The following is a 12,057-nucleotide window of genomic DNA, read 5'->3' on the forward strand; positions in this document are numbered from 1 at the left end:
AGGGCTAAATCATAGAAATCCCTACCTCGAGTGGATTCAACTTGATTAAGAATATTATCATTTTTAAATTCATTGTCCAATAAATCAGTCAAAATTAAAATGTGTAATATATAAATGGAGTCTTCATATTGTCAATATGCCTGAATAGATCAGGGAATAGTTCCAATATTGGTAATCAATCAATTATTAATTTGCCACAAAACTAGGAGAAGCCACATTCCAATTATAATTTAAAAAGACAAATTAATTAATCCCACGCACTCAATCCAGGCTGCCATGATTCTACCAAATTAATCATGTGGGCTTCAGTAGACCAAATAGATAAGATCTGCCAGCAGCTGGAACTATTCTCCTACAGATCACTATCATTATGAACTGATTTATGTACTAAATCTATTAACCAGAAGCAACATACCTGTAAACCTCCGCTCCATCAGGGGAACGGGGCCCAAGTCGGCAAGGGTGGGGGGGAGATGTGTGTCTGCCTGGTCCCCACAAGGGGGGGGCTGCCAAAGGCAAGCAAACTTACCTCCCCCTTAAGGGGGAGAATTGCCGGCATGCTCAAGGCATTATTCTACCTACCTACCTAGCTCGCGCTGTGCCGGAAACAAAAAGGGGGGGAGTGAAAGGCTCAGCACGTGGATCAAGCCAGGCGCTGCCCCACGCGCGGCCCCACTCGAGGCCCCAGGACTCCGCGGCTAAACACCAACCACGTGGGGGAACTATATTCCTGGACGCAGGGTGCCTCCGCCGATGTTCCCCCACCGCCCCGTCGCAACCCGAGCTGCCCTGGGCGATCGCCGTCAATCCCAGGGGCACCAAAACGGTGGCTGCTCACAGGAAGGACCTCGCACGCAGCCAGCCGCCCCCGGCCGCGAGTCGAGACTTCTGAAGACAGCGGCAGAACAAACCATGTGGGGACCCCAGCGCTAGCCCTGGCTGCCAGCCGGGCCGCCAGAGCCCTTGATTACCTGCCCGGGCGGGCCCACAGGCCCCGAAGCCCGGGACTGCTGCTCCCGAGGCTGCCTTACCAGCAGCCAGCCGAAGAAAGGAAGAGCCGTCCGCAAGGGCGACGTCCTCCTCCCGATGGACGCCCGGCGAACAGCAAGTTCTCAGGCGCTGGATGCCATTGCCCCCTGCCCACCCGCAAACCTGAGCTGCCCCTGGCGATCGTTATCGATCCCAGGGGCTTCGAAAAGGCACCATCCTCAGTTTCTTCCTTCCTTCAGAAAAGGCTCGCTGGTCCCTTTTCGCTGGTCCATTTTGCGGTGAGCTCGTGGCAAGGGAAGCCGGGGGGGGGGGGCAAAGCAAGCCCTGATAAAGGGCACAAGCCCCGCCCCTCAGCTTTCCCATAATGCCCGAGCGGCCGCTGATTGCTCAGGGGCGTTCCCGCGCTATCGCGGGGAACGCCCCCCAGCTGATGGGGGAGCTGAGTTGGTTCCCGCCATCGGCAATTTTCGGCCAGGCGATATTTCGCCTAGCCTCTCATTTCTTTGCATGTCAGCCTTTGGTTTCTCATAAAGTATTAAGCACAGTGTATCTTAGTCCAGCTGCAGATAACCTGATGCTATCTTACAGTTCCAACAATTACTTTACTTTATGGAGACATGGGAAATGAATTGTCATCTGGGAAGGTCTGTTGGCAGTTTAGAGTTTCTATTGCATAAATAACTGTATGTGTAGCAGCCTTATTTGTTAGTTGGATGCTAGAGACAAATTGGGAGTGCTGCTGCTGTACTGATCTCCCTGCTGTTCGGTGGTAGCAGTTACTCAACCTCATTTCTGCATCGGCAGTGGATTTTAAACATGTTTCTAATGGGGATGGAATCAGAGGTGGCCTGGAAGTTCATAACTCCCACAACAATCATGGATCAATATCTGAGCTTCCAGGGCCAACTTATGCAAAAGGGAAAATAATAATAATAATAATAATAATAATAATAATAATAATAATAATAATAATAATAATATTTTTTTAGATTTGTATGCCGCTCCTCTCCGCAGACTCGGGGCAGCATACAAATACTAGATCTAGTTTCTGGTTCAGGATAAATGTGATATGAGCTGAGGGTTGGAGCGGTTGCAATCTGTCTCCTTCATGACCAGATCACTCTGTGCTGTGCTGTGTCCACAGTTACAAAACTCTGTAGGGAGGATGGGTCCAGTCAATCAGTCCATCGAATGGGATAGCTATTCTTGACTTCCAGAGGCCCTTGTGATGTTGCTTGGGCTGTAATGGGAGTTCAACAGAGACACAATTTGCCTGCTAGATTAGGAGGAAACAACAGTTTTGGACTGAGCTGACCAATCTTTCTTAGTTCACATTGCAAGGGAGCTCTGGGAGATGCTTCCCAAACCTGGCTAATTTATCCCAAAGTACCTGTAGGTTAAGATTTTTTTTTCCCTTTCAGTAATAGTGTAAATGATGCTGGAAAGTATAGAAAGTAAATATAATTTTACTAATTTGTGAGCACTTTACCTAATCTGAATGTTGTTTTGGTGCAAATATAATAAACTTATTGTACTTATTGAATGTAATTTGATGTTTATGCATACCAAAGCAGATGTATGAAAACAATTTTTTTTCTCCTACTCATATTTATATGACACATTACCATACTGCAGGTTTCATTTCTTTTCAAATATAAGGAGTCATTTTCTTATATGGAATAAAGAAGGGAAAACTCAAATAGAATTATTTTGTATTAAATGTTGAATGTGCCTTGATTGACTGAACGATTGATTATATTTATAGCCCACCTTTTCTCCAGGAGCTCAAGGAAGTATACATGGCTCCATCCTATCAGCACAACAGTCCTGTGAGGTAGGTTATTGACTAGGGAGTTGAATCTCTGTCTCCCAGGATAGTTAGTTTTTTAAAAAATGCATAAGCATGAGAAACATGTACTAAGTGTATAAAGCCAATTTTCTTCTATGAGCCAAAATGAAAAAATAGAGATATCATTTTTAAAAAATTCAGAACAGGTTGGAATTTAGAGTGTTTTAGAACATTATACATGAAATGATAAAATACTTTCTGAATTACATGTCTTTAAAATCTGTTTTGTAAAGTCATTATAACTTTTGCCATAAAAGGTTTTTTGGGAGGCTAAATGACTATTAAGTGATAAGTATGTCAAATTAAATCAAAATTGGAGAGGGTTCACCTTTATTTCTTATGCACCTTTAAATTCAAGATATTATTAAAATATATTACTTTTGTAAGAAAATATTTTGTAAAATATAACTTTCTGCTTTTGACATATTTGTGGCAAAAGTTGTTCATAAGAGATCTGTAAGGGGCATGCATAAGGCCACCATTGTGCCTACTGTCCCTGTCCTAAGTCCCCATGCATTCATAACCATGTCATATATACATAACCATGGTCACGTTTTATGTATTCACAATTGTTTACACTTTTTCTGTAATTTTCTATATACAGTACTTGACAAAATAAATAAATAAAATAATAAAATACATAAATATAATAAAAAGTGAGAAATACCTGTAACAAATTTGGGGCAGATAGGGCTTCATGCAAGATTGTGGTAACAAGTAATGGAGTGGTGAAAGGCAAGAGAAAATGTATTTTTAAATCAGAGAAACAATAGAAGATAATTTTAATAATAGGGAATAGGAAGTAGTAATGTGAGCTAATGTTTAAAGAAAGGAATCTTCCTTGTATTCTTTTAAAAATAATATCTTTATTAAATATTTTTAAAAGAAAAAATATTAACTACCATATTTTTGGAGTATATGACTTACCTTTTAACCCTTAAAAAGAGGGTGAAAACCTGGATGTGTCTTATACACCGAATGTAGCCCCACCCATCCAGCCATCCCCACCTTTTGGACTCTGTCTCCCAGCTATTTACCCCCTTGCAGCAAACAGGGAAGAGCCTGTTAAGCCAAGCAACTCATTATCAGCGACTTTCAGCTGATGTGAGGCTACAGACAGGCTGGCCATGTGCTAAACTGAAACTGAAACTAGCTGCAAGTAGGCAAATTGAGAGGAAGTGGCAGAGGCAGAATTTTATTTTCCTGGGCTAATCATTTGCTGAATCTGGATGCAAGGAGGTAAGTCAATAACTATAAATGTCTGTAGAACATTCAAATTATTAGATTTATTTTTTAAAGACTGCTTTATTATTGTTTTAGACAACTTGACAAAATGAAGAAGCTTTTTAAAATAAATACTTGATCTGAAGAGGCCCAGTACTATTGTATGTTCTTTTTAATAATAGAGAATAATGTATACTTCCAAAAAGTCACATCAAGACTGTACAAGTACAGTCTGAAATGTAACAGTGTCCTGTTTAGTATTAAGATAAAGCAGCTGAGCTGCTTCCCTGACTAGTTATGTTTGGAGTGGATCTATTTAAATAATTGGGAGGAGTTACCGTGACTACATTTAAGAAAACTTTCTGGCATTAATATACAGTGGTCCCCCGATTATTGCGAGGGTTCCGTTCCAGGACCCCTCGCAATGATCGGTTTTTCGCGAAGTAGCGCTGCGGAAGTAAAAACACCATCTGCGCATGCGCAGATGGTGTTTTTACTTCCGCCGCAGCAGCGAGGAGCCGAAGATTGGGGTTTCCCCGCCGCCCACGCAAACTCCTCGCTGCTGCCGTGCCCGCCGCTTGTCTTGTCCGCCCGCCGCCTGCCTGCCCGCGCGCCTGCCGCTCGCCCCGCCCTTCGCCCGCCCACGCCGTTCGCTCGCGCCGCTTCCCAGCTGAGTCCTGAAGCCAATTCGCTTCAGGACTCAGCTGGGAAGCGGCACGAGTGAACGGCGTGGGCGGGCGAAGGGCGGGCGAGCGGCGCGCGCGCGGGCAGGCAGGTGGCGGACAAGCCGTTCGCTCGCACCGCTCGCGCCGCTTCCCAGCTGAGTCCTGAAGCCAATTCACTTCAGGACTCAGCTGGGAAGCGGCGCGAGCGAACGGCGTGGGCGGGCGAAGGGCGGGCGAGCGGCAGCGAGGAGTTTGCGTGGGCGGTGGGAAACTCCTCGCTGATGCCCGCCGCTCGCCCTCCTGCCAGCAAGAGGGGGAAGACCCAGGGAAGCCGCCCAGCAGCTGATCTGCCCGGCGCCATCTACGCATTCGTGGCCATAGAAAAAAAGGGCGCGCATGCGCAGATGGTGTTTTGACTTCCGGGTTGAAAAATCGCCATATAGCCGTTCGCAATGATCAGGATCGCGATACCCGGGGGATCACTGTACTGCCATAATGTACATTTCTCCAATCTTTTACTATTTCTATGGGTCAGGCAGAACAGTGTATATCATCTGTGCTGTTTGCTGGAAGGCAGAGGCAGATTTTTCCCCTTGTTTTCCTCCCCCAAAACAAAGGTGCATCTTATACTCCGAAAAAAATACAGTATATTTCATCAACATTACTCAACTCTTTTTAACAGAGATGACATCTTGTGTTACATGATGCAAGGTGTAATAAATGCTTAGGATTCATTTATACTACTATTTGTTTTCGCAACAGCTAATGTTTAGTTCTCTCACATTTTCCTTATTTAATTTATTGGTCATCCAAATCCAATGGACTCTGAATTTCATAGCCTTTCCACTAGAGTAATAGTCTATGGTATGATTGCTTATCAATCCCATCTTAAATGAAACCTGGATCCATTTTTGTACTGGATCATTGAAATCAGAAAAGTTAATTGATATGACTGAATGTCAGAAGAAAACCTGGGCACAGGTCAGAGTAGTGATGGGCAGGACGCAGAACAGTCAGAAACGCTGTTCCAGCAGCAGAAACGGAATGTATAGGCCCACTCCATTGCTGCCAGGTGTGCACAGACCGTGCACATGCAACCGGTGTGATTCCAGTAAAAATTACTGGGTTTTTGCTTCTGTGCATGCGCGGGAGCAAAGAAACTGGCAATTTTTGTTCAAATCTCGCTGCCGTAATGACATCCGCGCTAGAATCTCGCTGAGGCGCCTAGAGCGGCGGCTGGGGCCAACAACCAACAGCAGCCTGCCCGAGCTCCAGACGGGTGGCCTGCTCTCTGCTCTCCCACGCTGCAGGCATCTCTTGGTGTACGTGGGAGAGCACAGAGCTCGGGACCACCCTGCCTGCTCCCTGCACCATGGCCCATCAACGAGATCGCGGAAGAGAAGGTAAGAGCCACAACGTGCTGGAGGGGCAAGCGTACGGAGCTACTGCTCACCGCAGAACAGGCAGGCCACTCATAGTGGTTCCGGGGAGGGAGGCTGACAGTGTGGTGGGCAGATAGGAGCCAGCAGCCCCTGCTGCTCATGGCGGTGCCGGGAAGCGATGCGTCGAGGGCTGGTGGCCTGGTGGGCATATAGGATCCGGCAGTCCCCACCGCTCATGGCACTACCAGGGAGCGGCAGGGCGGGGGCAGACAGCGTAGTAGGGGCTGGCGGTGTGGTGGACAGATAGGAGCCAGCAGCCCGTCAGCAGCTCTTATCTTGTTAATGTACCGTACTACTTTAATCCTAATGCTATTGATATTTGTTTCTCTCACACACTCTCTCTCTCCCTCCTCCTCCTCATCTTGTGTTAATTTTCATTCCGATTTGTCTGGTTTAATTTTTTTCCCATTGCTGGCAGTTATTAATACATTTATAATAAATATAATTGTACTGTATTCTCAATAAAGAAAAGGACAATAGGAGGAGAAAGAGAAAATGAAATGTGCTTAGATTTGCAGTTGTATTTTGAGAGTGTACCTAAGTGAATAAAAATTAGTGGCTCTGATCAGCTAATATTTTCTAAAGAGGAAAGGTAGTCATGATGCAGCTGCGTTTCATGATGGACTCATCTCTGGTAGTTAGACCTTTCCGACTTGAGTAAGGATTTTATTTATTTTATTTATTTATTCAATTTTTATGCTGCCCTTCTCCTTAGACTCAGGGCGGCTTACAACATGTTAGCAATAGCACTTTTTAACAGAGCCAGCATATTGCTCCCACAATCCGGGTCCTCATTTTACCCACCTCGGAAGGATGGAACGCTGAGAGGACAAATATCAGCTAAGTAGGGTTCCAATAGTATTTGATCATCCAACCCAACAGATTTAAGTATTGGTGTTGCACAACTTACTAGTCTCCTCCCATTTCAAATAGGTGCCTGTGATGGCCAGTGCTATTATTGTTTCCTTTCATCATTCTTCCTGCCAAGTTCAATAATGCTTATCTTTTACTTCAGGAAAGATGAACTATATAATTCCCTAACACTAATAAAGTTATTATGGTAAAATTCTATAACAATTTCCAGAAAAGAGTTTGTTATGTGTGGAAAAAGATAGCCTCTAATTACAACCGTGTCTCCATCTATCTGCCACTCTTTTATGACTTACTACTGCCGCTACTTCAAGGGAACTCTTGGACAATTCCAGATATAATTGTAAGCTACCCATAGTTGTTTTATAGAGGTGTGTTTGTTTGTCGTATGTGTGTGCATTCATAGATTTATTGGATGCCCAGAATTCCCCAGTGGTAAGATGATAGGCCCATAAATTAAATAAATAAATAAATATATCCACTTTTATTCATTGCAGATTGAGACACTTGCTACTGGAAAGGATACAAAAAAGGAGGAGGATTCAGAGCAAAACCCAGCACTTGCTCATAGTACTTCTCCAACTGCACAACTTTCTGATGCTGAGGACTTCACAGGCTTAGAAACAACCAGTTTATTGCAGCACGAAGATACTGTGCTTCATATAAGTGAAGACAATGGGATGGAGAATCCCCTTCTTTCCAGCCAGTTCAACTTCACACAAGTTGAGATGGGGCAAACTGATGTTGGTCTGGATGAATCACATGTTTGACTGGAAAGAAACATAAGTACAGTAGAGGAAGCAAAGACTTTCCTCTAATCTTCATAGCTCTCTATAAGTAATGCAAGTAAAGAACGAGCACTTTATAAACAATGAGAGATATCTCATATCCTGTTGGTCGATTAATATGTATTTCATAATTCTTAAGTTATGCCTTTGGAAGATCTAGTTAGACTCAGGACATACTGTAAGATTGAAGCATAACTTGGAATGTTCTTAGACACAGAACTTAATCATGACATAAAAATCTTCTGCTTTTTAGACTCTCCAATAAAATATTACATTAAACACGACAAGACATAAGTATGCATAAAATGAGTATGATATTTTAGAAGGCAGGCCACCTTAATATCTTAAAGTTTATTTTTGTAATCTAAGATGGGAAACAGATACAGAGTATATTTATCGCAAACATTAATAGCAATCATGCTACAGGAAAATTTCATGACTATATATTTCAATCAATATAGGACACAAATTATTTTAACACCTATATAGGTTTGCAGGTGTTTGTGAATCTGTGAAAAAACATAACTTATATGCATTATGTCTGTTTGAACTGTATATCCAATAGATTATTTGCAATCTAAATGAATATGAATGTAATCATTAATGTTCAAGTAAATAACCTTTATATTCTGATGTCATGTTGCTAAAAATTAATTTTATTTAGTTAATATTTAAAGGGTTCTAAATTGGATGTAGTATCAGCCATGCATAAAGCCTATCATAAGAAGCAAAACTTTAATTATATATATATTTCATATTAGCTGAGGGTGGTCTTTTGAAGCTATGCAGCAAAAAGATTTGGCAAAATGGAAGTTTTTACTGTTCTCATTAACTCCCATTGCTTTAAACCAATCTAACCTCTACATGCTGGGGTGTGCTCCTTTCACTGTTGTTATTGTTAAAGTTAATATAACTGTACACAACTTTTAAGATGTTGCTAAATTTATGATTTCATTTTCTTCTATGTTGGGATTCTCATTGGCTTTGGAAGACTGAAGAATTATCTATTCAGAAAACATACTTTTGTAAATTTATATCCCTTATATTTACTGAATGATTGTGTATAGAATGAATAAGAGTATGATGATAGACAAAAAGTATTTTATGTTTAATTGCATTACATAAATGGATACACCCACAAACACTTAAACAGTTGAATGCAGCCTTCCCTAACGTGGGGCCATGTAAAGATTTTGGGATAATTGCCATAATTCCCAGTCCATGAAACACCACTTGGTTGGGGAAGGCTGGTTTAAATATGTCTACATGATGATAGAATTAAATAGGTTTTACTACTTTTTTTAAATCTTAAACTCGCAGTAGTTCTTTCTGTTTATAATAGAAGTGCTATTAAGTCTATATGTGTACTAACAGTATACATTATATATTATACATTTGTCACATGGATGTGGCATTTGGCTATCCTTTTGTTGCTTTTTAAAAAAGAAGTTATTTTTCTTTTTCTTTATTTTGTGTGTATATCGGCTTCTGGTTTTCTGCCCGTAGTGAAAGTTTCAGATTAGCTGGTGGACACTGAATATCTATAATAAGGATTTGACATTGCAGCTACCAAGTCTATATGTGCACTAACATTATACATTATATATTATACATTTGTCACCAGGATGTGACATTGCAAACAAGTCTATACGTGTACTAACGTTATACATTTCAGTAACAACTATCTATTTGAATGAAATAAGCATTCATTACTATATGTGCATTTATACATATGTTGATATGGCTGAATACAGTTCATGTTGAAAACTTCGAGAGTTGAGGGAGAAGGGTTTTTTTTAGATAGGACATTTTCTAGCATGCGTGCTCCAATTTTGGTTGTCTTCTCTAAAATGACCTTGAAAACAGATAATAAAACTAGATTGGGAAGGGACCTTGGAGTTCCTCTAGTCCAGATAAAGTGACATGAGCAACTTCTTCCATCAAAGGTCCATCAATCCAGCTATGTGTATTTTTTTCATGGGAATAAAAAAAACACACCACCCCATGCTGGGTGTGAACGTCCTTCCAATTGTGGGAGAGAGAAAGATTGGTGTTGTGGCTACTATATCTTTTTTGTCAATTTTTAATAAAATTTACTAAATTTTAACATACTTAAGATGTATACTGCCTCAGATTTAATTTTGAACACAGAAGCATGGATGCATTGCTCTTTAATAGAGCACTGTCTGTGCTTCATTAAAGCAGCTGCAATTTTTTGCAAAAATACCAGTAGTTACATGGCTGCTTTAATAGACAGGGCCCATATTTACATTCTCACATATTCTAAAATGCCTCTTTTACACTGAATTTGAAACTCCACACAGCCTTTGTGTTTCTTAAATAGTTCTCTGGATAGCATACGTCCTGCTATATGAAAGAATGAAACATGTCATGATCCAATAGAATGGGCTTTTTCCCTGCCTTTTCAAATAATTTATTTTCACTAGGAAGATTTGGAATATACTGTATTAAATAAAAACTAAGAAGATGAATGTTGATTCTACTATTAAAACAGTCAAAAGGAAATGGGCAGAGAATATACAATAATAAATACAGTAAAGATATTTCACCTAAACATCCTTCAAAGCTCTAGAAATCTCTCTTTTGGCTACTGTAGAAGGTATATCTCATATGTGTATGAATGCACAGAACACAAATAAGAAACATCAAAATTCACATTTTAGGAATAATGACTGTGAATCTCTGTATCAAAGTCAGTTATTACATTTCATTTTAGTGTGACTCAGAGTATAGTACTGAATCCATTTTAGCAAGCCATAATAAAACCTCAAAAATATGCCTACTGTAATTTTAAGTTGCAATTTAAAATTGTTATTTAAAAATTTTTTTTTTCTAGAGTAGCCTAAAATAGTTATGACTGCTCAAGCAATTTACTGTGATGCAAGCATGTGTTTCATTGTACTAACTAAAGGCACATAGAATTGTACTCTAGTAAGAATTTATTGCTTTCTTCCATTGCTCTACTGATAAGTGATAAGTATGTACCTGCTGTGAAGCTTAGTTTTGCTTAATGTTTAGAGGCCTTATGTGTGAAGTGTTTTTTTTTTAAAAAGTCTGTGTTGTTTTAGATTTTTATATTGACATTATTGGCATTATTAAAAAGATGTCCCTTTCTAAAAAATCTGCGATACCAAGTTATAAAATTACAGCCATAGTTCCAAATTTCCTGTAAATTCCTCCTTCAACGTGTGCCTCCCAATATTTTTTCAAGCAGTGCCCAATCCTTGTTCAGTTTTATAGAAAGGGAACATTATTGTCTTGCTAATTTATACAATCTCAGCATTTATATGTGTTTTTCTTCATGTGACCATAGTTGTGCTGAATGTTGCAGTATTCATGTTTATATGTACATGCATAAAAATGCCATCAGATATGTTTGAAGAATGCTGCTGTAGGATTCCCTAGAAACATTAAAACTTGGTTAGATTATAACTTCTGTAGAATTTTACAGTTTTAAAAGGAAGAATTGGCATCAAAAATATACATTAGTACAGTCTGCAGAAAAAGTAATTTTAAATTTCCAAAACAGATTTCTCTGCAGAGATTTCAATTTAGTGAATATTTCAATTGCCAAAGAAATTCTGTATTTCAAAATATTTATCAAGAGATAAGGTATAAAATGTTTCAATTGTTTATAGCAGCAATCAATATGGTTAAGAAATGATCTCAGGATAATCAGAAGAATGTTATCTTTGCATTGATATATGCTATACAGTATTTAAGAAGTGAAAGAAGGGCTATTTTGCCAGATTAACTATTGAAAAAATATATTGAAATTGAGAAAATATTTATTTATATGAACCTTAAAACCAATCTGTACACATTAAAGCTAATTTTTAATTAAAAATGGAAATGAAACCCCATCTGAAAGTTAAAATAAAATTATGTTTAAAACTGTGAGATCAAAAGATATAGAATTAAAATGTTAATAGATCTGTGAAGTGCACTAGATGACCAAAGATGAAGGGTAAAAGAAACTATAGAAATGTCTGAATTAAGTTTATGAAAGAGATTATAATTTTGTTTGGAAATGCATAAATAAATTGTCTACAAATACATCATTATGCCTGAAAGTATTTTTGTATTTAAGACAATGGTGATAAATAATTTTAAGACTTTCATGTGACTTCCATGTATGGGGCTTTAAACGATCCTGATTCTGCTTAAGGAAAGATAATTTATGTGCACAATTCAGGCAGTTCCTATTT

The 12,057-nt window shown here is 39.7% G+C and overlaps 1 protein-coding gene across 1 annotated transcript in view; it reads left to right on the forward strand.

The window, feature by feature from the left end:
• The window catches only part of UNC80 (unc-80 homolog, NALCN channel complex subunit), a 199,091-nt gene extending 191,039 nt beyond the window's left edge, over nucleotides 1-8,052 (forward strand). Inside the window, exon 63 of the mRNA XM_070737780.1 lies at nucleotides 7,538-8,052. Coding sequence (XP_070593881.1) covers nucleotides 7,538-7,810 — 273 coding nt within the window. The 3' untranslated portion in view covers nucleotides 7,811-8,052. The remainder of the gene's footprint in view (nucleotides 1-7,537) is intronic.
• The last annotated feature ends 4,005 nt before the right edge of the window (nucleotides 8,053-12,057 follow it).

Source organism: Erythrolamprus reginae, chromosome 1 (genome assembly GCF_031021105.1).
Source record: "Erythrolamprus reginae isolate rEryReg1 chromosome 1, rEryReg1.hap1, whole genome shotgun sequence".
NCBI lineage: Eukaryota > Metazoa > Chordata > Lepidosauria > Squamata > Dipsadidae > Erythrolamprus > Erythrolamprus reginae.